We start from the raw sequence: 27,650 nt of genomic DNA on the forward strand, positions 1-27,650 counted from the left end.
CTTAAGTCTCTGCATGCTTAAGATACACATTTTTGCTCTTAACCCTTCCTTAAAACCTCCCCCAAGCCAAAATTTTCAATCATTGTATAAGAGAAACAAGGAGTCTGTGAGTTCTAGTCCCGCCTTAGGCACGAAAGCCGGCTGGGTGACCTTGGGCCAGTCACTCTCTCTCAGCTCAATTCACCTCACAGGGTTGTTCTTGGGGGGAAAAGAGGAAGGAGTGCTAGGTATGTTCCCCACCTTGAGTTATTTATAAAAATAATAAAGGCGGGATAAAAAATCTAAAAAAAAAAGGCACTCCTATTCTGTGCTGTTGCTAGCGTTGAATAGGTGCTTTGTCAAATTCTTGGTGCTCTCTAAAAAAGATGAGGAAGATAATCTTAGGAGGTCAATACAGAAGGCATCTCCTTTTCTTCATAGTCCAGAACCCTAGTATGTCTTGCAGGGTGAAGGGGAGAAAAGAATTATGGAGACTAGGAAGAAGAAAATCTGGGGAAATATGAGAAGGGAAAACAACAGTGTGGTAGGATATTTTTAAACTTCATACCTAACTTTCTCCCTCCATAATACTATAAAATACTTGACTAAGTCAATTCTTCCTTTATCATAAAATGATACCAGCAACATTTCACAGATTCTATAAATAACTAGGCAAAATCAATGCTGGTTTTGGTTTTTTCAACCATTTTGTTTTCTATGACATTTACAAAGCAATATACCGCAGAATAACTAGAATGTCTATGTTTGCAGCAATCACTATATGTAGATGGATCCAATTTTAGGGGTCAAACTAACTACCTAAGGTTCTTACTAGAAGACATTAATAACTTCTAGTCTGTAGTTTTGTTTATCTTTAATACAGGAAATTCATTTTCATCTGTCTTCAACTGAAACATTGTTTAAGATAAAGTTACATAGTATTATGTATCATTTCATGCTTTTTTCTGAAATAAAAAATAAATCAGAGTAATCATACCTGATTGTTGGGTTGGGTTGACAAACATTTTCTGAAATAAAGGGTTTGTCTTGTACACAGGCTACTACATGCTGATCCATCAATAACCCCACTCTTGTATTTATCACACTAGAAAAATGAAACCAAAAATCTCCATGTGAGAATTGCCAATATCAGTGAAAAAATTCAGTGATTTTTATCATATGTTGTATCTTCTTAAATGTAGATCTCTCAGTCTATATTCCCTAGTTCTTTCTTGTATTCTTGCACATAATTCCTAAACAATACATAAACTATTTCTTTCCCTTCCAGTGAACTGGGATTGATAATTTTAATAACTGAACTACATCAGGTATTTTTTTTCCTAATACTGTTTCTCATGATGAAAGAAAAACCAAGAACATAAACTACTGCTATACCGTATAAAACAAATGCAAAAGCAAAAGATAGTTAATTGTTTCATATCATTTCTTTGATATTTAATTTGTAAGTAAATACTAAAGGTGGAAGAGCCAATAAATATGATTTTTTAAAAATATACTTACTATTATTTTCTTGCAGTCATGCCCTCTGCAAAGTTCTGTGTAAGATGAGTATTGAACATAAATAATCCAGCTGCCAATAAATACTCCTAGCCAAAAGAAGAAGAGATATTTCATCCGCATATAAGAGAAGCGAACCTTAAGACAGAGAGAGACAAGCGGAGGGGGGAGAGTTTCAGTCATATTTATGATATTTAAGAAAACCATAGTTCCACTGTGTGGAACTAAGGAATGAAGTATACAGCAATAAAACGACTTCTGTTCCCTTCTCCTTTACAATTTTAGAGAGGCAGGAAAAAATCGAGGGAACTAGACCATCTTCTTTCATTCTATCATTGACACACAAGCACACTATTATTCATTCCACCCTAAGTCAGTTTATGTGTGTGTATATATCCATGAAGCTCAGGTTGACTCAGCCTCCCATCCTTCCAAGGTTGGTAAAATGAGTACCCAGCTTGCTGGGGAAGGTGACGACTGGGGAAGGCAATGGCAAACCACCCCGCTATAGTCTGCTAAGAAAACGTCGCGAAAGCGGAGTCCCCCCAAAGGGTCAGACATGACTCGGTGCTTGCACAGGGGACCTTTCACGTATATACATGAATTACATACCCAAGCCTTATTCTCATTCTGGTGCTAACCCAACAAGACTATCTACCCTAGAATATACCAGTCATCCCACAACAAACTTTCAATCACAGATCCAGCTTATATGCCCTCTGCATGTCTTGACTCCCCTTTTTGCAATCCCAGGTTACTCACAGAACAGCAAAATAGAATTTCTCTCCTGCTTCCATCATTATAGACAGGCTCCATTCTCCCACTCAACTGACCCCAGCACATTCTTCCTTCCCTCAGTTAATCCATATTGTCATTTGCCTGACCTCTTCTTTCTATAACTATAATAGACTGAAAATGTGAAATGGAAGAACGGACTAAGTTCAACACACAAATCCTCTTCTTCAGTCATGAGTAATGTTTAGTATGCCAGACTGCTTCTCCCACTTTCGCCTAGTTTGAGAATGTCCACATTTCTTTATAATATTGCTCTTTTCTACAAGATAATTTGGATTTTATTAGACTTGGACTGGTGACTTTCTATATATATTGCTGAAGAACAGCTAATAGCCAGCATGGCCCATGGTAAATAATGCTTGTAGTTAAAAATTCAGTAATATCCAAAGGGCAACAGGTATCCCATTTCTGTATATATATCAATTAAGGATAGTTGGATTGTATGCAGGTTTTGGGAAAATGCAGCAGTTATCATGTCCTCCTGTTTGTGCCTTTCCCTGGGAAATCTTGTCCAGCATGGCAACTAAGCACATAATTTGTCCAGCTGCATATATACCATGGAGTTAGTATACTGACTACAGGATGAGACTTCAGACATTATTATCCACTGCAACCCTGCTAAGTCTCCCATCACTTTTTATACCTGCTTTCTTTCCACAGAGAAGACATGATCACATTGCCTTTTAAATTATTACAGAAGATGCTGACCACCTGGAAGTATGAACTATAAGGATTTTGGTTTGCACAATACAATTATTTTGCTTCATACAGTTAGAATTTTCTGTGGGCTGCTATAATATTCTTATAGTTTATAAGGACTGCTTTCATTTCAACAAGTAAAGCAAGTAGTCTGGGTCTGATTAAAAAATGAATGGTTGCCTGAAAAGCTAGGAGATTAAGAATAAAAGAGTCAACCTGTGGCTCTTTTATTTTGAAATCTACCAGGGAGGAAACTAGGAATGTTGCAGAACAGCAAACATCATGCTCTTTTCTGATTCATTCTTTTGGAATCAGAGTTTCAGTATAAAAAAACATCCAAACTAGACAAGAAAATGGAGATCCAATGATAAAACTTGTTTCTTATTTTTAATAAAAAAATAATTCCTAAGAAAATCTTCCTGTCCATCCTTAGCCCTCAAAGTATAATATACAGTATTTATTGATTAATGAAAGAAGAGATGATAACGGCATAATTTGATGGAAAGAATACCAGAAATTAAATCAAGGGGAAAAAAACATAGTGGTTTTATTCACTCCCTGGCAACTACCTAACGTCAGATAGTACTTACCTTACACCAGAATAAAGTTTCAACTGTCTCACCAAAAAAAAAAAAAAAGTGCAAAACTGTTGGCATGACTAAATTTTGAGGCAGAAACAACATTAAACATAACATACCAAATAATACTGTTACTTAAAAAAACTGGTCTTCAGTCAGGTGCTGTTAAGACAAAGCTTGAAAAGGCAGGCAAAAGCTAAGAGTTCATTAATTGCTCTAAATGTTGATTGTCCAACAAAATACACTTTTGTTGTTTGGACAATTGGCTGATTGGCAACTTGAATTGTCCATACAGAGAAAAAAAGGATTTATAATTATGTGAAAAAGTATTCCTTTTAATATTTAAAATTTCATTATTATAACAGATAAACTAGAAAAAAGGAAATATTAGTTCCATGAAATAGTGAATGTTCTATGTAAAGAAAACCATGAGGAAAACCCCAACAACAGTGAAAATACACAAAAATGCATTCACACAAAGAAATAAAAAGCCCAAAAGCTACATATATTATTAGAGATATATAAAGCAATTCAGTTTTTGAACAACAAATTAATCTTTGCCCTTGCAGAATTATATTAATCAGTCTTTCCACTGCACTGCACTGATAAAGAGCCAAAGGCTGAAAGTAAGCACATATCTTCAATCTAGTATTTTACGTATGGAGCAGTAGTTTCTTTCCAACAAAGCAAACCCATCTTCTTGGCTATGCTCCAAGATCCATAAATCCAAAGTTCTCCATAAATTAATATATTTCAAGTTGTCAGCATGTAATTCAACTTCCTATTAACATATCTGAACATTATTTTTTGAATAATGTTAACAGTGGTTTGAATCTCAGCCCAAAACAAAGCTATAAGAGTAAGCTCAGATTATACAGATTAAAGACCCCTCAAATACATTTCCTCTCCAACATTTGCTGAGGTGTCCAATAAAGATGACAAAGTATCTTTTGATGAATTAATCTCAATTTAAGATTGTAAGAGACATGTTTAACATAAGGCCAATGATGTCTTAAAATAGGATATTCCTACGCTTTATTCTAAATCTCTTGCAATTTTCCAGTATCTATTTTAGAAATACTTTGCAGTTATAAAAAACACTGCAGGTTTAAATTCTTCCAAACCATTTCCCAATAAATGAGTATTTTTTAAATAGTAAAAATGTATTGTAAAAACATTTTGGTAAAAAAAAACCCAATACTTTAAACTAACAAATAAAACAACAAATCTAAGGTTTATAATAATACTATCAGATAATGGACCACGTTTAGAGCCAGTTATGGTGTAGTGGTTAAGGCATCAGGTTAGAAACCAGGAGACCGTGAGTTCTAGTCCTGCCTGAGGGGCAAAGCCAGTTGGGGGATCTTGGGCCAGTCACTTTCTCTCAGCTCTAGGAAACAGGCAATGGCAAACCACTTCTGAAAAACCTTGCCAAGAAACTGCAGGGACTAGTCTAGGCAGTTGCCAGGAATCAAAAAAATAACTTGAAGGCACAAAAAAGAAAAAGAAAAGAAAAAGAAAAAAGGACCACGTTAACCCAAATAAGATACACATAAATATAGCAGTTTGTATCATTACAATTATTACAAAAGTTATTTTCCCAGATACATATTTAAAGTAATGTATTAACAGATATATTACCTTAAATATAGCAGTACTCTGAAGTAAATCAAATTATATTAATGTTCCATTTTTCTTTCAGAATGGAGGACAAAATGTTGATATTTGTTCTCAAAAGCACACTATGAAAAAAATAGGATGAAAGACTGATTTGTCAAGGATTGCTTAGTATCAGCTTCATGGTCACATTGGAGATTTGAATCCATACCTTCCCCAATTAAATTCTACCACAAAGTTAAGTAATGGAGAAGACAGAGTACAAATGTGTTAGGAAGTGAATTTAACATAGTCATTTTTTAACTAGATATACTTCTCAGTTTAAGTAGTTTCTCAGGCTCACAGGTAACACAAAGGATCAGGCTTATTTGTTTCACAAAGCCAAAATATCTAAATCATTCTCTACCTAAGGTAAAGGTAAAGGTTTCCCTTGACGTAAAGTCCAGTCGTGTCCGACTCTAGGGGGCGGTGCTCATCTCCGTTTCAAAGCCTTGGAGCCGGCGTTGTCATAGACACTTCCGGGTCATGTGGCCAGCATGACTCACGGAACGCCGTTACCTTCCCGCCGAAGCGGTACCAATTAATCTACTCACATTTGCATGTTTTCGAACTGCTTGGTGTGCAGAAGCTGGGACGAGCAACGGGAGCTCACCCCGCCGCGCGGTTTCGAACCGCCGACCTTCCGATCGACAGCTCAGCGGTTTAACCCGCAGCGCCACCATTCTCTACCTAGAAAGCAATAATTAGGAGATTTTTCTCTAGAACTGTTTATTCATAGCTAATCAGAAATATCATTTTCTAGACACATGATTTTCTATGCATTGCTTATTAACAAAAAGATAACAAACTTGCATAGTAAATCAAAACAGTTTTTCGTAAAAGATTAGCAGAGTACTTAGGTTATTACTGAACAACATCAAGGGCCACTTAGGGAAGAAAGGAAATACTGGTAAGCCAATTCCATTTCCAAAAAAAGTCTGCTGATAACTTATTACAAAGGTTGCTCACTTCTTTTACCTCTATATAGATATAAAGGTAAATATAGACTAATTATATCCAATAAATAAGAATTTCATTACCAAGTTACTTTCTCCTCACCATCAACAAACAGGTAGCATTACAAATGAGATTACACTAACCATATATTGTTGTTTTAAGGAAGAGAGAGATAGTAAAGACACCATCAATTTGAGGTTACTCCTGGTGACTTATATGACTAAAACAGGCAGTTTTCTTCACAACGGTATAAAAGTGTTTTGCCATTGCCTCCTTCTCCTTCTTCCATTCCAACCCAGCCTGTAACTCTTGAATTTTTGGATCATCTTCCATCCAGGTACTAATCAGGCTTGACCATGCTTACTTTTCATATTCAGGCAAAGTTGGGCAACTGCCGCCACCTACAAACAATATTATTAACAGTCTAATTCAAAGAGGCGCAGTATTGGTACCTAGAGAAAGACCTGTTTGCCTCTTATGCTTGAGATATAATAGCTCAAAATCAAGCACCAGTAAAGAGATGATTCAGTACTAAGTAAATGTATAGTTTGCATTCCTAACCTGTGCATGATCTATGAAGAGAGAAATTCAGCCCCCCCCCTTTTTTGTTTTTGTTCCTTCAAGTCAGTTTTTTTATTCCTGGTCCGTCTGGACTAGTCCTTGCAGTTTTCTTGGCAAGGTTTTTCAGAAGTGGTTTGCCATTGCCTCCTTTCTAGGGCTGAGAGAAAGTGACTGGCCCAAGGTCACCCAGCTGACTTCCTGCCTAAGACAGGACTAGAACTCACAGTCTCCCGGTTTCTAGCCTGATGCCTTAACCACTACACCAAACTGACTTTCTTCGTTTCATATTACAAATCTATAAAATGTACTGTCCACACAGCAAGAAGGCTGCTTTAACAAAATTATCCATGTTCTGATAAATTAACTGGAGTGTTCTCTTCTCACATATCAGGAAGAGATCACAATCTGGTACATGTCAAGGTATTTGTCATTTTCTTCCTTTTGCTGTGAGAGAGTGAACCAATTACATTATTTTCCATTAAAAAAAGTAAGAAAGAAAATGAGCACTCCTTTGGCCACAGATTGAATGTTCTATCTCCCTGTCTATGCAATTACTATGATTTATAGTTTCATCTATATGCATACACACATTGCAACTCTCTTTTGGCTGTTTATTAGTATGCACTGCTTATACCTTTTTGACAGATTTGGAAGAAGAGAAACATTTCTCCTTGTATTCTAAAAATATTACGTTAAAGGAGAGAGAAAATTATTTCTAATACTTGAAGGATTATGGCTGAATTAAGCAGTGTATTCAGGCCCTTACAATAATTCCTCCGTTTCCATAAGCAAAATTGGTATATTTAGCCTATTATAATAGACTAAATATAACAAAATTGTTATATTTAGTCTATTATTCCAGAATACCTATTATTTCTCTCCTTAGATCATTCAAAGTTATTCCTTTTTTCTCCTAGCATGTGGGATTATCACACTTTTGACCTTATCAAAGGGAAAAGGACCTTACTGTAAAACAATAGTGATCCATGAAGAGGCTAACTTAGCATTAGCCTCTAAAAATCAGAATACACAAGCAATATCTCCATCTGATTGTGTTGATGGTCTATTTATTTATTTATTTATCAAATTTATCACCGCCCATCTCCCCCACAAGGAGGGACCCTGGGCGGTTCACAATAAAAACATTTAACCATAATATAATATCAATAACATACAATAATATAAATATATAAATATGTTAAAATGTAATAAAATCCAGATGGCTAAAATATTCTCTCTATCCGCAAGCAAGCAGGGCAATTCTATGGAGCTAACCATCCCCAAGAAGAACTATTCTCTTTCCCACCCCAGGCATGTTGACAGAGCCAGGTTTTTAATTTTTTTTGGAAGCCCAGGAGTGAGGGGACCTGCCTCGACTCTGGGAGGAGAACGTTCCAAAGGGCAGGCACTATTGCAGAGAAGGCATGCTTCCATGATCCTGCCAGATGAAACTCTTTAACAGATGGGACCTGTAGCATGCCCTCTCTGCATGCCTGGGTGGGATGGGTTGATGTAATGGGGACGAGATGGTCCCTCAGGTAGCCTGGTCCCATGCCATGTAGGGCTTTAAAGGTCATAACCAACACCTTGAATTGGACCCAGAAGCAAACTAGCACCCAGTGCAGCTTGCACAGTAAAGGTGTTACACGTGCCACCCTAGGGGCACCTAAAATTACCCATGCGGCTGCATTCTGGACCAGCTGTAGCTTCCGGATACTCTTCAAGGGCAGCCCCATGTAGAGCGCATTACAGTAGTCTATATGGGAGATAACAAGGGCATGAGTGACTGTTTGAAGGGCCTCTTGGTCCAGGAAGGGGTGTAACTGGCGCACAACACAAAGTTGCGCAAAGGCCATCCTGGCCACAACTGCCACCTGCTCTTCAAGCAGGAGTCGTGAGTCCAGGAGGACCCCCAAGTTATGCACTGGATCTGTCTGGGGCAGTGCAACCCCATCCAGATCCAAAGATGACAAATTCCCAGAAACCGAGGGGCCATTAATCCACAGCCACTCCATCTTACCAGGGTTCAGCTGAAGCTTGTTGTTCCCCATCCAGGCCCCCACAGCCCCCAGACACTCAGAGAGGGTGGTCACGGCATCACTTACTTTACCCGGGATGGAGATGTATAATTGAGTATCATCCACATATTGATGATACCTCATCCCATGATGACGGATGATCTCACACAATGGTTTCATTTAAATGTTAAAGAGGAGTGGAGAGAGAACCGAGCCCTGTGGCATCCCACAGAGTAGGGGCCACAGGGTGGATCTCTCGCTCCCTATTAACACCGACTGAGACCGAACCTGGAGGAAGGAGGCGAACCAGCGCAAAACCACACCGCCTGCCCCCAACTCCCTGAGTCAGTCCAGAAGGATACCATGGTCGATGGTATCAAAAACCGCTGAGAGGTCAAGGAGAGCGAGGATGGATGCACTGCCTCCATCCTGCTCCTGCCAGATCATCCATTAAGTGCGACCAATGTCGTTTCCATTCCATAACCAGGTCTGAAACCTGACCGAAAGGGGTCCAGATAATCCGTTTCATCCAGGATCCTCTGGAGCTGCAGTGCCAACACTTTCTCAACCACCTTCCCCAAGAAGAGGAGGTGGGAGACTGGATGAAAATTGTCCAGTACAGTAGGGTCCAGCAATGGTTTCTTGAGGAGGGGGTACACCAGCACTTCCTTGAAAGCTGCTGGGAACACCCCCTCTCTCAAGGATGAATTCACTACTGCTTGGACCCAACCACATGTAACCTCCCAAGCTGCTTTCACCAGCCAGGAGGGACATGGATCTAATTGGAAAGTGGTGGCATTTACAGACTGAAGGATCCTGTCCACTTCCTCAGGTTCAACAGGATCAAACTGTTCCCAGATAACACAGTAAGTACATTCCCTGGATATCTCCTCAGACTGTGTCTCATGCTCGGAGTCTAGCTTGGAATGGATCCGAGCTATTTTATCCTGCAGATGCCCAGCAAATTCCTCAGCATGGTCCTGGAGATGGAGTTCTGAATCTCCTCTCCCCAAAAGGGATTGGGTGATCTTAAACAGGGCCTCTGGGTAGCATTCTGCGGATGCAATAAGAGCGGAGAAATATTTACATTTTGCCGCTCTTACCATTGCAAGGTAGGCCTTAATTGCGGCTCTAGCTTGTGTTCAGTCAGATTCGGTCTTTGTCTTCCTCCAGCGGCGCTCTAGGTGTCTCTTAACCCTCTTCAGAACCCTCAGCTCCTCTGTAAACCACGGGGAATGTCGGGTTCGAATGGACAAGATTGGCTGCTGGTCTATGGGTTCAATGTACAGAAGACAAAGTATCTTCTTCTCCATCAGTTCCTTTTTGTATTTTTTTTTAAAGATCAGCTGGTCAGTTGCAGTGGCATATAAGTTGAAAGTTGTCTCCTATAGCCTTTTGTAGATAATTGTTTGTGGTGGCCCAAAATCTAGCCTCCTTATACAAAACTGGGAAATATAGCAATGTAACAGTTCAACAATTATCTTGCCTAACATTTTCCTGGGCTCAGTATCTTCTATATTCTCCTTCCTTGAGATCAGATAGCCTGACCAATTCCCCCAAATCCCAACTCTCTTTACTTTGGTTTGTTTCCCCTTTCAAGGATCAACTTTTCCTGTGGATTTCACAGCAAGTCTCAATTTCAAAATCTGCTTTGTCCTCCTTATCTCCATTATATTCCTTTTATCCTTCTTCGTCCTCCATTCTCCCTCTCCTCTGCTGTCTTCTTTAATTATCTTTGGGCATTTATGTAAGAAGCAAGTGGCAGCATCTGATTGATTTTGAGCTCTGAAAGTAATCAAGTTTTTATTTTGCTTTTTTTTTTACAATGACAAATCAAGGTTGGCCTTGGTTAATACATGGAAGGGAGATCACCAGGGAACACGTTGGCTATAGATTAGACTGGGAAAATTGAAAGAAACATCCCAGAAGTCAGCAATGGCAAACCATTTCTGTACCATTTCCAAGAAAACTACATGCATAAATCCATAAAGCTAGCAGCTTGACTTGATGAAGATTTTACCTTTAGAACAGCTAACTCTTTTATCAGTCACCACCTGGGTCCAATCAGCACTTTTCTTACAATATCACAAGGGAATAGTTTCATGGCCCTTAGGGGCATTTTTATAAAGACTAATTAGGCAGGAAAAGAAGTGAACACCTCACTGTACAACTTCTGTTTTAGAGTATCTTTTTCAAAGCAATATTATACAGAAAGGAAAAGAGAAACTATAAATAAACTAAAGATCAGTGATGCAGTCTGATCACAATACAATTTGTTTATAATAATTTCTTTCAATGGGGCTTATTTTGTCATACAGAGATAATATGCAGCATTTTAAAAAAAAGCTTTGCAGGAATTGGATGAAACCATTTTCTCCAGTCATGAAACATTTAAGCACAGGCTAATTCTCATTGTATATCTTATTTGCAACTGGGATTTACATACATACTTATCCATCATATCATGGAAAAAACATATAGCATCAACAAGAACAACGGCCATGAGATCAATGAGAGCCATTTGCTCCTTCTTCTACTCAAAAGGAGGATGGTAATGCAGCCTGCACTAAATACCTTCCAGGGGAAAACAATCTCACAGCTGATATATGGGGCCCCAATTTGGGGTTTCAGTAAACTACAAGAATTAGAAGTGGTCCAGAATAAATGCGTAAGATCTTAGCCTTACCCCCATGTATATCAGCAGCAATGTTGAGATTAGAAATGGGCCTTCCATCAATCAATATAAGAGTAAACAAAGCAATAATCTTATTATAGGAAACTAGTCCTCATGCCCAATACTTATTTGGCAAAACAATGTCTCCACAAACAATTTAACAGTAATAGATGGATGAATTTGTGTCTAAAACTATTTTCACAATTATTGCTAGATCAGGAACTACTGAATGACATGTTGTTGTTTATTCGTTCAGTCGCTTCTGACTCTTCGTGACTTCATGGACCAGCCCACGCCAGACCTTCCTGTCGGTCGTCAACACCCCCAGCTCCCCCAGGGATGAGTCCGTCACCTCTAGAATATCATCCATCCACCTTGCCCTTGGTCGGCCCCTCTTCCTTTTGCCCTCCACTCTCCCTAGCATCAGCATCTTCTCCAGGGTGTCCTGTCTTCTCATTATGTGGCCAAAGTATTTCAGTTTGGCCTTTAATACCATTCCCTCAAGTGACTCTTCGTGACTTCATGGACCAGCCCACGCCAGAGCTTCCTGTCGGTCGTCAACACCCCCAGCTCCCCCAGGGACGAGTCCGTCACCTCTAGAATATCATCCATCCACCTTGCCCTTGGTCGGCCCCTCTTCCTTTTGCCCTCCACTCTCCTTAGCATCAGCATCTTCTGCAGGGTGTCCTGTCTTCTCATTATGTGGCCCAAGTATTTCAGTTTGGCCTTTAATACCATTCCCTCAAGTGAGCAGTCTGGCTTAATTTTCTGGAGGATGGACTGGTTTGATCTTCTTGCAGTCCAAGGCACTCTCAGAATTTTCCTCCAACACCACAGTTCAAAAGCATCGATCTTCCTTCTCTCAGCCTTCCTTATGGTCCAGCTCTCGCAGCCATATGTTACTACGGGGAACACCATTGCTTTAACTATGCGGACCTTTGTTGTCAGTGTGATGTCTCTGCTCTTAACTATTTTATCGAGATTGGTCATTGCTCTTCTCCCAAGGATTAAGCGTCTTCTGATTTCCTGACTGCAGTCAGCATCTGCAGTAATCTTCGCACCTAGAAATACAAAGTCTTTCACTGCTTCTACATTTTCTCCCTCTATTTGCCAGTTATCCATCAAGCTGATTGCCATAATCTTGGTTTTTTTGAGGTTTAGCTGCAAGCCAGCTTTTGCACTTTCTTCTTTCACCTTCATCATAAGGCTCCTCAGTTCCTCTTCGCTTTCAGCCATCAAAGTGGTATCATCTGCATATCTGAGATTGTTAATGTTTCTTCCAGCGATTTTAACTCCGGCCTTGGATTCCTCAAGCCCAGCATGTCGCATGATGTGTTCTGCATACAAGTTGAATAGGTAGGGTGAGAGTATACAGCCCTGCCGTACTCCTTTCCCAATCTTAAACCAGTCCGTTATTCCGTGGTCTGTTATTACTGTTGCTGCTTGGTCGTTATACAGATTCTTCAGGAGGCAGACAAGATGACTTGGTATCCCCGTACCACTAAGAACTTGCCACAATTTGTTATGGTCCACACAGTCAAAGGCTTTACAATAGTCAATAAAACAGAAATAGATGTTTTTCTGAAACTCCCTGGCTTTTTCCATTATCCAGCGGATATTGGCAATTTGGTCCCTAGTTCCTCTGCCTTTTCTAAACGCAGCTTGTCCATCTGGCAATTCTCACTCCATGAATTGCTGAAGTCTACCTTGCAGGATCTTGAGCATTACCTTACTGGCATGTGAAATGAGTGCCACTGTTCGATAGTTTGAACATTCTTTAGTGTTTCCCTTTTTTGGTATGGGGATATAAGTTGATTTTTTCCAGTCTGATGGCCATTCTTGTGTTTTCCAAATTTGCTGGCATATAGCATGCATTACCTTGACCGCATCATCTCGCAAGATTTTGAACAGTTCAGCTGGGATGCCGTCGTCTCCTGCTGCCTTGTTATTAGCAATGCTTCTTAAGGCCCATTCAACCTCACTCTTCAGGATGTCTGGCTCTAGCTCACTGACCACACCGTCAAAGCTATCCCCGATATTGTTATCCTTCCTATACAGGTCTTCTGTATATTCTTGCCACCTTTTCTTGATCTCTTCTTCTTCTGTTAGGTCCTTGCCATCTTTGTTTTTGATCATACCCATTTTGGCCTGGAATTTACCTCCGATGTTTCTAATTTTCTGGAAGGGGTCTCTTGTCCTTCCTATTCTATTGTCTTCTTCCACTTCCATGCATTGCTTGTTTAAAAATAATTCCTTATCTCTTCTGGCTAACCTCTGGAATTTTGCATTTACTTGGGCATATCTCCCCCTATCGCTGTTGCCTTTTGCTTTCCTTCTTTCTTGGGCTACTTCTAGTGTCTCAGCAGACAGCCATTTTGCCTTCTTGGTTTTCTCTTTCTTTGGGATGTATTTTGTTGCCGCCGCCTGAAGAATGTTGCGGACTTCTGTCCATAGTTCTTCCGGGACCCTATCTACTAAGTCCAATCCCTTAAATCTATTCTTCACCTCCACTGCATATTCCTTAGGAATATTAGTGAGCTCATATCTAGCTGATCTGTGGGTCTCCCCTAATCTCTTTAGTCTGATCCTAAATTGTGCAAGAAGTTCGTGATCTGAACTACAGTCATTTCCAGGTCTTGTTTTTACCGACTGTGTAGATGTCCGCCGCCTTTGGCTGCAAAGAATGTAGTCAATCTGATTTCGGTGTTGTCCATCTGGTGAAGTCCATGTATAAAGCCGTCTCTTAGGTCGCTGGAAGAGGGTGTTTTTTATGCAGAGTGAGTTGTCTTGGCAAAATTCTATCAGCCTGTGTCCTGCTTTGTTTTGTTCTCCCAGGCCATGCTTACCTGTAATTCCAGGTGTCATTTGACTGCCCACCTTAGCATTCCAGTCTCCCGTGATGAAAATAACATCTCTTTTAGGCGTGTCGTCCAGTAGGTGCTGCAGATCCTCATAGAACTGCTCTACTTCAGCTTCTTCAGCATCTGTGGTTGGGGCGTATATTTGGATCACTGTGATGTTAGATGGCTTGCCCTGAATTCGAATTGAGATCATTCTATCGTTTTTTGGATTGTATCCAAGCACTGCTTTCGCCACTTGACTATTAATTATGAAGGCTACTCCATTTCTTCTGTGGTCCTCTTGTCCACAGTAGTAGATCTGGTGGTCATTTGATGTGAAGTGGTCCATTCCAGTCCATTTCAGTTCACTGACGCCCAAAATGTCTATCTTTAATCTTGACATCTCACCAATAACCACATCCAATTTGCCCTGGCTCATAGATCTTACATTCCAGGTTCCAATGGTGTGTTGATCCTTAGAACATCGGATTCGCCGTTCACCACCAGCACCGTCGGCCGCTAGCCGTCCTTTCAGCTTTGAGCTAGCCGCGTCATCACGTCTGGGGCTAGTTGAACTCATCCTCTGTTCCTCCCCAGTAGCAGTTTTACCATCTTCGGACCTGGGGGTCTCATCTTCCAATGGTATACCGACATATCTCTGGTTGTACTGATCCATTGAGTTTTCACAGCAAGAATACTGGGGTGGGTTGCCATTACCTTCCCCAGGGATCGCGTTTAGTCTGACCTCTCTGTCATGACCTTCCCGTCTTGGGTGTCCCTTCACGGTTTAGGTCATGGCATCATTGAGGTGCTCAAGCTCCAGCACCACGACAAGGTAACGATCCTTTGCTGAAGACTGAATGACATAAATTACCATATACTTTTGAGGGAATGTTTATTTTTTAAAGATTTAGACAAGATAGAGAGCTAGTATGTAAGTTTAAGTTGGCCAAATGGTATCAATCTTTTAAAGATGGACAAGGAATGTCATATTATTTACAGTCTCTTACATCCCATTCCCTGAGACAAGCTTTTATAGAACTTTGTTTTCAAACAATGCCCACAGTCTATTTGGATGGAAGATATAAAGGATTACCAAACACACACTGATCATGCATTTGTAATAACTCACAGGTAGAAGATTTGAGCCATTACTTAGTATTTTTGCAAATTATATCAGGAACATAGAGCTAGATTCATTATGCCTCTGTTAGTCCAACTGAATCCTTCTTGTTTAAAAGAAAAAATCTACTTTCTGTTGACTGATTTTGATGAACATGTAACTAAACAAGTTGCATTGTTTGCAATGGCTGTAAGGAAGATACAAAAGCAGATATTGACAAATAGTGCTGTTAATATTAGAGGGGATATATTTAACTGATATGGATTGTTGTAATTTTATATGAATTTTGCTAATACCTACTGTTGCAAATAAATGTAAATCTATATGTACTTACCCATCATGATATTATCTTGGGGTAAGAAACATTGTGCACAGCAAGAAATAATAAACAAAATAAAATGAAGTCCTAACATAACAGAAGAAGAGATACAGCTAAATCTTGTTTCCAAAACCATTCATTATACCTTTCTTTACCTTTCTATCCTTGCAAACCATCCATGTTTCCATCATGTCCAAACACTGATTTACAGTATATAGTGACTTTTGTTCTTTAAATGTCTCATATTTCATAAGGATTTCATCAATTCCATCCAACTGCAAGTTTGCATTCCTCATCTTCTTAGCCCATTCACTATTCTTTTTATATATTTGATTTGTAATTGAGACCTCATTCATTCTCTCTATATGACCAAACCTCTTGAACTTACTTCTTCCACATTGGTCACTCACTTTTGCATTCAATCTAAATTCATTTATCATCCATTTATTCTTTAACCTATCTCTTGTTTTACAACATATTCTTCTTAAATAATCCATCCACACTATTTTTTGTTTATTCTGAAATACTACTCCACTTTCACTTCCATATAACAAAATGAGCAGAAGCATGTTGTTATATACAGCCATTTTGCTTCTTTCAAGACACACTCACTCCTGGCAACGTATCACATACTGCCCACTATCTTTCTTTCTGTCTGTACACATCGCAACATTTCTTTTTCCATTTTCCCATTTTAGTAAACATTTTTACAAATACACTGCTTGTTCTAATTTTTTTCTATTTACATATAGCATAGAATTGTTCAGTCTACTCTCTCTGTCAAACAGAACTACCTTTGTATTTTACATTAATTTTCAGGTCCATACCTATTGCATCATACAGTCTTAAAGTCTGCTGTAAACATTTGGATTCTCAGACATCAATACAGCATCATCATCATTAAAAAATACATGCACAATCATGCCCTTGACTTACACACCTCTAATGTCACAAGTATTTATTATATATCTATCCATAACTTCTGTGAAGTTTAAATTATTGGTATCACAATGGGTGCTGGTTTTGGAAGGGTCCACTGTCTCATTATTATTAATTGAGTTAGCTAACATAAGCAACTTCAGCAAAGGACCGTTACCTTGTCGTGGTGCTGGAGCTTGAGCACCTCAATGATGCCATGACCTAAACCGTGAAGGGACACCCAAGACGGGAAGGTCATGACAGAGAGGTCAGACTAAATGCGATCCCTAGGGAAGGTAATGGCAACCCACCCCACTATTCTTGCCATGAAAACTCAATGGATCAGTACAACCAGAGATATGTCGGTATACCATCAGAAGATGAGACCCTCAGGTCAGAAGATGGTAAAACTGCTACTGGGGAGGAACAGAGGATGAGTTCAACTAGCCCCAGACGTGATGACGCAGCTAGCTCAAAGCCGAAAGGATGGCTAGCGGCTGACGGTGCTGGTGGTGAACGGCGAATCTGATGTTCTAAGGATCAACACACCATTGGAACCTGGAATGTAAGATCTATGAGCCAGGGCAAATTGGATGTGGTTATTGGTGAGATGTCAAGATTAAAGATAGACATTTTGGGCGTCAGTGAACTGAAATGGACTGGAATGGACCACTTCACATCAAATGACCACCAGATCTACTACTGTGGACAAGAGGACCACAGAAGAAATGGAGTAGCCTTCATAATTAATAGTCAAGTGGCGAAAGCAGTGCTTGGATACAATCCAAAAAACGATAGAATGATCTCAATTCGAATTCAGGGCAAGCCATCTAACATCACAGTGATCCAAATATACGCCCCAACCACAGATGCTGAAGAAGCTGAAGTAGAGCAGTTCTATGAGGATCTGCAGCACCTACTGGACGACACGCCTAAAAGAGATGTTATTTTCATCACGGGAGACTGGAATGCTAAGGTGGGCAGTCAAATGACACCTGGAATTACAGGTAAGCATGGCCTGGGAGAACAAAACAAAGCAGGACACAGGCTGATAGAATTTTGCCAAGACAACTCACTCTGCATAACAAACACCCTCTTCCAGCAACCTAAGAGACGGCTTTATACATGGACTTCACCAGATGGACAACACCGAAATCAGATTGACTACATCCTTTGCAGCCAAAGGCGGCGGACATCTATACAGTCGGTAAAAACAAGACCTGGAAATGACTGTAGTTCAGATCACGAACTTCTTGCACAATTTAGGATCAGACTAAAGAGATTAGGGGAGATCCACAGATCAGCTAGATATGAGCTCACTAATATTCCTAAGGAATATGCAGTGGAGGTGAAGAATAGATTTAAGGGACTGGACTTAGTAGATAGGGTCCCGGAAGAACTCTGGTCAGAAGTTCGCAACATTGTTCAGGAGGCGGCAACAAAATACATCCCAAAGAAAGAGAAAACCAAGAAGGCAAAATGGCTGTCTGCTGAGACACTAGAAGTAGCCCAAGAAAGAAGGAAAGCAAAAGGCAACAGCGATAGGGGGAGATATGCCCAAGTAAATGCAAACTTCCAGAGATTAGCCAGAAGAGATAAGGAATTATTTTTAAACAAGCAATGCATGGAAGTGGAAGAAGACAATAGAATAGGAAGGACAAGAGACCCCTTCCAGAAAATTAGAAACATCGGAGGTAAATTCCAGGCCAAAATGGGTATGATCAAAAACAAAGATGGCAAGGACCTAACAGAAGAAGAAGAGATCAAGAAAAGGTGGCAAGAATATACAGAAGACCTGTATAGGAAGGATAACAATATCGGGGATAGCTTTGACGGTGTGGTCAGTGAGCTAGAGCCAGACATCCTGAAGAGTGAGGTTGAATGGGCCTTAAGAAGCATTGCTAATAACAAGGCAGCAGGAGACGACGGCATCCCAGCTGAACTGTTCAAAATCTTGCGAGATGATGCGGTCAAGGTAATGCATGCTATATGCCAGCAAATTTGGAAAACACAAGAATGGCCATCAGACTGGAAAAAATCAACTTATATCCCCATACCAAAAAAGGGAAACACTAAAGAATGTTCAAACTATCGAACAGTGGCACTCATTTCACATGCCAGTAAGGTAATGCTCAAGATCCTGCAAGGTAGACTTCAGCAATTCATGGAGCGAGAATTGCCAGATGGACAAGCTGCGTTTAGAAAAGGCAGAGGAACTAGGGACCAAATTGCCAATATCCGCTGGATAATGGAAAAAGCCAGGGAGTTTCAGAAAAACATCTATTTCTGTTTTATTGACTATTGTAAAGCCTTCGACTGTGTGGACCATAACAAATTATGGCAAGCTCTTAGTGATATGGGGATACCAAGTCATCTTGTCTGCCTCCTGAAGAATCTGTATAACGACCAAGTAGCAACAGTAAGAACAGACCACGGAACAACGGACTGGTTTAAGATTGGGAAAGGAGTACGGCAGGGCTGTATACTCTCAACATACCTATTCAACTTGTACGCAGAACACATCATGCGACATGCTGAGCTTGAGGAATCCAAGGCTGGAGTTAAAATCGCTGGAAGAAACATTAACAATCTCAGATATGCAGATGATACCACTTTGATGGCTGAAAGCGAAGAGGAACTGAGGAGCCTTATGATGAAGGTGAAAGAAGAAAGTGCAAAAGCTGGCTTGCAGCTAAACCTCAAAAAAACCAAGATTATGGCAATCAGCTTGATCGATAACTGGCAAATAGAAGGAGAAAATGTAGAAGCAGTGAAAGACTTTGTATTTCTAGGTGCGAAGATTACTGCAGATGCTGACTGCAGTCAGGAAATCAGAAGACACTTAATCCTTGGGAGAAGAGCAATGACCAATCTCGATAAAATAGTTAAGAGCAGAGACATCACACTGACAACAAAGGTCCGCAAAGTTAAAGCAATGGTGTTCCCCGTAGTAACATATGGCTGCGAGAGCTGGACCATAAGGAAGGCTGAGAGAAGGAAGATCGATGCTTTTGAACTGTGGTGTTGGAGGAAAATTCTGAGAGTGCCTTGGACTGCAAGAAGATCAAACCAGTCCATCCTCCAGAAAATTAAGCCAGACTGCTCACTTGAGGGAATATTAAAGGCCAAACTGAAATACTTGGGCCACATAATGAGAAGACAGGACACCCTGCAGAAGATGCTGATGCTAAGGAGAGTGGAAGGCAAAAGGAAGAAGGGCCGACCAAGGGCAAGGTGGATGGATGATATTCTAGAGGTGACGGACTCGTCCCTGGGGGAGCTGGGGGTGTTGACGACCGACAGGAAGCTCTGGCGTGGGCTGGTCCATGAAGTCACGAAGAGTCGGAAGCGACTAAACGAATAAACAACAAAAAAACATAAGCAAAGCTGCCACCTTTATACTTTGGCCATGAGATTTAACAGGCATATGACTGGCTATTATCAGGAATAGAATGCTGGGATTATATGGGTCAAACACACATTTATCTTCAAAGAACAAATTGTATAGAGACACTGAATGAATTTCTTATCATAACATTTGTCAATCAAACAAGTTATATTTAAATTAATATGAATTCTGTTGGGAAGGGGGTATCTAAATATTGTATCCACTTCAGAACATTAACTGATTAGTCCTGTCTCAGAAAAGACTAATCCATAGCCCAAAACAGTAATCTAAATATTAGATTACACTATTTTCTCTTCCCACCCTGAAAGTAGTTTGATTTCAGACCTAACTACCATCTATAGCACACCTGAATGAGCAAGGAAGTTGCTGAATAATTCCAAGTCTAAAAGTACATGTCAACCTACAATTTAAGCATGTGTATTGCTCAGCATTAGAAAGTTAGTAAAACTACTCAAGGTAGCTTTTAGCATAAGATATACAATTACTCAGTATAATTATAGTTGAAATCATAATTGTGATACAATTGTAGCTGTTGTAGATTAGCTGAAAATCTAGTCAGAATCTAGTCTTACTATTAAGAATGCAGAGTATTTCATGGCTGCCATTCTCACAGGACATTTATATTCCACTTTTCAGTATTTACTTCTGCAACTCACAAACATAAAACCTACAATACAATTTTATAATACAGAAAAATAGCCCAATAAAACTTAGCTTTACATGCTTACAAAAATGTCAGATGATTATGATTTTGGTTTCTTTGAGTCAGTCTTGACTCCTGGTGACTGCCTGGACTGGTCCCTGCAATTTTCTTGGCAAGGTTTTTCGGGAGTAGTTTGCCATTGCATTCTTACTAGGGCTGAGAAAGTGGTTGGCCCAAAGTCACTCAGTTGGCTTTGTGCCTAACATGGGACTACAATTCCCAGTCTCCTGGTCTCTACTCTTGTAACTTAACCACTACTCCTGACTCTCCTCAAATGATTGTAAGCCACTACAATTCATTAGAACAATTTATAATTAATAAAACACTACCAATCTGATACTATGGAAGGGCAGATTTGGGCAGGAAGACTATAAACAGCATTATCACCACTAAAGGAAATATTTATTTGTGATAAAAAAGGAAACCTACAAGAACTGGGATGATTATGTGGGAAGAATTTATAGGAGACTAAATTTTTGTATATAACTAGGAGTCAGATCATACAGAGTTTAAAGCAGCCTTTCTCAACATTTTGACTCCGGAGGGACCCTTGAAATATTTTTTAGGCCTCAGGGAACCCCTGCACATTCAGGCTCAAATATAGGCCAGAAGTTACAAAATTATTACATTTGTTTCATGTGTAGGTGTCATGAGTACTGATGGTGAGGAGGGGGCCTCTATCCAGGGGGGAAAATGCATGCGTAGTACTGAGGAGTTAAGCAGCCATTCAAAGAGACACAGATCAGACCCGCCTTAACCTTTGTGGTTTATCTATCTGGGTTTTTCCCACGATTCTTCAGTTTGTTAGGACTGAGACATCAGTCCTAACAGCCAGGAACCACGTTGAGACAAGGAATAGGTCTCTAGTGCTTTATTACTGCTACATTAGACAGAAAATCCTAACAAACTGAAGAAACGTGGGAAAACCCAGACAGATAAACCCCAAAGGTTAAGGCGGGTCTGATCTGTGTCTCTTTGAATGGCTGCTTAACTCCTCAGTACTATGCATACGTTTTCCCCCCTGGATAGAGGCCCCCTCCTGCTCACCATCAGTACTCATGACAGTAGGCCTGTATATATGCATTAAGGTGTTCCTAAACTAAAGAATGAAACTTACCTCATTAATGCGGAGTTGCCTGAATCTGAAATAATTTTTTAAATAAATTGTGATCTCCCAGGGAACCCCTAATGACCTCTTGAGGAACCCTAGCATTCCATGGGACCCTTGTTGAGAAACCTGGGTTTAAAGTTTAAAAGAATAATCTTTATTTGTTCTACAAAACTGGTAGCTAGAACAGTTCTTTCATGACAGGTATAATATTTTCCCCACAGCTACTATCATGTCATCCATTTGTCCACAGCATACTGGATTAGAAACTCTTACTTCAAAATGGATAATCAGGAGATATATCAGGAAATCACTGGTAAAATTGTTTCCACTAGTATGACCTTAAATAAATTGCTTCATTTTTAGCACTGATAGGCTTTCATATGCTTAATCCAGTACAGTTAAACTTATTTAATTGCAAAGTAGTTTTAATACACAAACTGTTGTATCAGCTCCTTTGAAAGCTTTAGGCAGTTATGACATGACAAACTACTTTAAAGAACAAGTATTTTGTGAGATCTGTCACATTAAAATAAAATTGTTTCAGACCCCTCTCTTCTTTTTCCCACTAATCCTTTTGGAAATGATCCAGAAAACACTGAAAGAGAAAGCATATGATAACACCTGACAAGGCGTTTACAGAGTCAATATTCCACTAAGTAATGTGTACTGCATGGTAATTAGTTATTCATCATGCCAGATGCATTTCAAGTAGCACCATTTCTGGCAAAAGTTACATCTCAGTAGTTCCACAGAACACTGATACTAACACCAGATCGAGACATAATGAGACAAATTGTTGCACATGGTTTCAGCTAGTGTATTTCTATATTCTTGAACTAGAGGGAAAGTTTAAAGCAGTCCAAAAAGTGAATAGACAGCCTCTTGTTGCATACCACTTGCTTTGATTATTTTTTTCACTCTACCTTCCTGTTACAATGAGCTTTCTTTTGCTGCTGTGTGACAAAGGAAACAAGGGCAAACAGAACCTCATAATTTTGTCTCACCACCACTAAAAAAAAGAGGAAACACAGTTGAAATTTGAATATAACAACTTTGGTTATTATTTCTGAAAGGAAAGAGAGAAGATCCAGGACAAGAATTCTGTGGTGGTTGCCAGGAGTAGAGATAGCAAGTAGATTGTATTTGGAGTGGACATGCTGGTTTAACACAGTGTTTGGGGAATTCTAGAAAGTATTTTATCATATATAATCCTTTTTGTGTTACATAGGGGACAAACTGTAATTCTAAAATTAATGTTCAAGTTAATATTTCATGAATTTGTATTGATAAATAAGAAATACTGGGCCTGGTAGATTTCTACATTTTTAGAAGAGAGAATTACATTTAAAATCTAGATTGTCTGAGAATGGTAACCAGCATTAACTGCAATTAAACTCAGAGAAATGTGTCTCTTAATTACATTTAAAGTAAGGAAGGAATTTGATTCCAAAAAGGAAACAAATAGAGAATTAGTGCCCATTTCCATTATCATATTTCAAATTCTTACTCATAGTTCATAAGGATCCAGTGATATATCTTCATCAGCCTCCTACAAAAACTAATTTGTTAACTTGCAATATAGATATTAAAGTACATAACCAATAATCTTTTTTTAAAGCAATCTACCATTTAGAGAAATATTTACTGGTATATAAACAGTTAACAGTACCTGTTGCTAGGAAGAAAGATAGAGGAGGACAGATATAGATATAGATATACACATTTATTCACAATCAATAATTCAATTCACTTCGAACTTATCAGATTTCAATCCCAAATTAACAGTATTTTTATATAACTGTCTAGTTAAGAAAAAAAGTTAAAATATTCATATTTTTACCATCTCTAATTACTAAGCAAATGCAAATAAGCTGCACCAATATGTTTTATTTACATTAAGCCAATTGTTCACCATGATTTGTTAAATATATCACAGTGGCTGGGTTCAGCGAATACACTGAACCACAAGCTAATAAATCATTTAATGGCTTTGTAGTAGACGAGAACTCAGATTTCTTCCACCAAGCTGTCACCTTCATAAATCCCTTTCCTTCCCACTGTAAGCATCAATATACTGCTGTTGCACAATACTCTTGAAGTGTCCTGACTTTCTGCCACCTTAAGTTAATCAGCTCCCCTTCCAGTGAGCCAGTAGGGAAGTGCTAAAATGGAGAGCTAGCAGCCATTATTTTCATGGGAAGGGAAAGTGCAAATGTGGAAGACAAGGAGAAGGTGGCAAGGCAAGAAGTCTGGCAATGGGAAACTACCAGGCCTTCACTTATAGAGAAATTGCTGCAAAATTACTGACACAAAAATACATGAGGTGTGTGCCAATCTCAAGTCATATAGAATGGGTCTCAAGCACTGACTGGACATATAAATATTCTACTATAGCAAATAGGCAATATAGTTCTAAACAAAATTGTCAAATTTAAAATGGAAGTATTTTAATATGGAAATATAAGCAACTACAAGTTTGAGCACAAATGTAAATGATCACAAATGATTCCTGTGATGCTTCATTGAATTAATGGGCTTTTAGAATTATTTGTGGAGGAGGAGAAGTAAAGGCTTGAAATTGTTCCAAGGACATAAAGATTTGAGAACAAACTAGGAGAGGGGGGATGATGAAGACATTCAGATATGGTAGATTTCCAAACTAAAGAAAGGCTGTGAAAATAAAGGATGCATTTTATACTGTGAAAAGCCATGATACAAAGAAACAAAAGCCATAATAATTAGCTACTATATTATGTCTCATCAAAACAAGCTTATTCCTTTTTTAAAAATGGCTGTTATTCCTGTATAAATGATTTGAAAATGTATATGCATGGCCTTTTTATAATTGCATAGACATTCTCTCTTGTCTAAACATACACACCCATTATGCAATTCCCTTTCATGCTAAGCAACTTTATGCAAAGTGTATAAAGTATACACTTTGTATAAGCACATGTTTAAACCATGTGCAAATATACGTGAACTGAATCTGATTGGGAAGCATCTGATATAGAAATAAGATACAGCTCTTGCCCAGAGCAGAATATAGATTTGTTAATGCTCTTTATTTTTAGGACATAAAAAAGCAGTATTAAAGTTATTTTGCTACTATACTAAGAAGGACATTTGATTGACCTTGCATATAATCACACCATCCTCTTAAGGGATGTGTTGTACAAACTTCTGCTGAATCCATTCTATTAAAAATAGTTGCTCATTTAAATATCTTTATAAATTTCCCTTATTTTTAAAAAGTAAAGGTAAGTTTTAAAATAACCCAGTAACAAGACTGAACATGTTTCCTACCTTTATTTTTAGGGTGGAATGGAGAGATTATGACTTCTTTGTCCAATGCTGCAAGTTTAATCTCATGTGAATGTCTTTTTTAAACAAGCATACTTTACTACACATTCTTTTAAATTTTATCAGCCCTTCCTCCCAGCCTGTCTGAAGCAACTGCAAGAGCTTTTAACATCATTTTTTCATATCCCCATTTATTTCTTCTCTATACACGTGTAAGTATAGATTTGCTATATAAGTACAGCCATGGTATCTTTTAACCTGTATACAAAATACTGTAGAGGGTATTACACCAGAAAATTAAACTATATGAAGGATCCACAAAATAACAAGAATTCGAATTGAGAAAGCTATCAACTTGCTTTTCTCTACCACACTTTTTAAAAACCAAGAAAATACTACAACACAACAAAGTGGGTATAGTCACTTTTTTAGATGCTTCAAAGACATGGATAAGAATAATTGTGTTCATGTTGCAACAATTCTGGTTGGGGTGATTTTGTGAAACTTTTGACTGTAGTTTAACAGACTTTGGGAATTACTTTTTTCAGGCTTCCAGGAAAGGCCTACAGAGAATTTTGACAGGTATGAATCTCTAAACCGTTCACGGAATTTTATTAGATGACTAGTGAGGCTCTTTTTAACTGTAACATTCAGTAATTCTGATAAAAGTATCTCAAAGGAGGACATATTCTTGTTCTAATATCTAAAAATTCTAACAATTTTAATACTGTAGTGTAGTGTGGAGTAACAGGCAAGATAAATGGTGGGAAAAGGTAGCATGAAGTTAAAGTACAATGAACAGAAAATATATTGCCTTCATGACTAAATCTTCATCTAACATAGGAATAGATAAACAGGAACACAACCAGAACCCACTGCCTCTTCCTCTACTACACTTTCTAAAAGGTTGGCACTTTACAAAGGACATTTTTGGCCTTTTTGCGCTGGTTTTTAGCCTTATCTGGCAACTGACCTCTGGACACAACCTGTCAAAACAACATATCTTCAAATTATAAGAATGCTGGCAATTCTCCCCAACTTTCTACCCAGAAATTTTTAATCTGGGAATTAGTACACAATTTTTTTGCTAAATCACTAAAATCAAATCTTTGCTGAACAACAGAGATAATCAGGTAGAACGACGTTAGCAGGAGGCACCACCAGATCACATCCCTCCAACACAGGCTGAGCCAGAGCTGGAAGAAACGAGGGGAGGGGGCAGAAGTAGGACAGCTGGGCTGAGAAGGGGGAAAAAAATGAGTGGAAAGCCCTTACAACGTCAGCTTGCGAGGGCTTTTGCTGGGCCTAGCTAGGGACACAGCGACGATCCAGTTACCTGCTCTTCCTGTAGTCTTTGAAGGCTCTTAAGGGGCTGACTCCCCAAAAGAGAGGAAGGATGGGGAAGTCCGGAGAAACTGATGGCACTGATTCCTAACTGAGGGGCGGCATTCTTCTGCTCGGGCTGCTTTGCTGCGCGGCGTGAAGAGAGGATCCTTCGCAATTAATCCCAAGCTTACACATCCTCCGTCTCCTTTCTCCGAGCGCCTACCCACCTCGCTTCCTCTGCGTACGCCCCATTCAGGGCAGCGTGGCCCACGCCTGGCTGCTCGCAACCGCAGTGCCAGCCCCAGTGCCCCAGCCGCCACCGCCGCCTCTGCAGCCCAGTCCAGCTTCCTCGCCTCAGCCCATGCCCCGCGTGGGCACCCACCTGCCTGCTTACCTGCCCGTAGTAGGGCTTCCTGAGCCAGGCCCCCGCAGAGACCCTCCTCGCCATGGCAATGGCACATCCCCGCAGCGGGCTGCAGCAGTTTGAGGCTTTCCCGCCCAGCCGGCCTCAGACAAGGCGGATGACCGACGGGCACAGGGCTGCGGCTCGGCTCGCCCTGCCAAGAAGGCAGCAAATGTGCCTGAGCGGGGCGGGAGGCTTCTTTCGCTTCTCTCCGCCCCGCCCCCTTTGGCAACTGTCAGAAAGCGCGGCTTTCTCGTGGCCTCAGCCTTAAAGGGAGGGAGAGCTGAGGAACAACTCCTCGACCTAAGGGAGGAATGGAGGCACCTCGGCTGCTTCTGCCGACGCGCAAAAGCCCGCCTGCTCTCGCCTTTCTGCTTCCCCCTCGTCCTCCTCGGATTAAAGGGGAGGCTTCCGGTTCTACAGGGCGGCGTGGTGGCGCGTCGCCCAGAATTTATCCGGTTGCCGCGCGCCCGCCGCGGTAGCGTCTCGAGCCCTCCAGGAGTGGGGCGGCCTCCCTCGAGTCTGGGAGCGCTCAGCCCAGCACTGCCGCTTCGCAGTAGGAGGGATCCTGCCCGCCGTGGGGTAGAAAGCCACAGAAAGCGTTGAGTGGGGAAAATGAGTACTCCTGAAGTGGGGCTGGGGGTTCAGGTGCCAGGGTTCGTACCCGGAACCTCCTGCCCCAGTTCAGGAGGTTGGATCTTGGGCTCTGCAGATCAGGAGTTATTCAGACGATGACCAAGGCAGTAGCATGAGCTGGTCA

At 40.1% G+C, this 27,650-nt stretch overlaps 1 protein-coding gene across 2 annotated transcripts in view; it reads right to left on the reverse strand.

Annotated features, from left to right (window-relative positions):
- The window catches only part of DIPK1A (divergent protein kinase domain 1A), a 39,842-nt gene extending 12,769 nt beyond the window's left edge, over positions 1-27,073 (reverse strand). The window contains exons 1-4 of one of the 2 annotated variants that reach the window (XM_063298262.1): positions 26,882-27,073; positions 26,498-26,631; positions 1,501-1,635; positions 977-1,084 (exon numbers count right to left, since the gene is read on the reverse strand). In XM_063298262.1, the coding sequence (XP_063154332.1) occupies positions 977-1,084; positions 1,501-1,635; positions 26,498-26,631; positions 26,882-26,948 (444 nt within the window). In that variant the 5' untranslated portion in view covers positions 26,949-27,073. The remainder of the gene's footprint in view (positions 1-976; positions 1,085-1,500; positions 1,636-26,497; positions 26,632-26,881) is intronic. The other variant, XM_063298263.1, reaches the window with a different exon arrangement.
- Positions 27,074-27,650: the final 577 nt, after the last annotated feature.

This window comes from Candoia aspera, chromosome 3 (genome assembly GCF_035149785.1).
Source record: "Candoia aspera isolate rCanAsp1 chromosome 3, rCanAsp1.hap2, whole genome shotgun sequence".
Lineage (NCBI taxonomy): Eukaryota > Metazoa > Chordata > Lepidosauria > Squamata > Boidae > Candoia > Candoia aspera.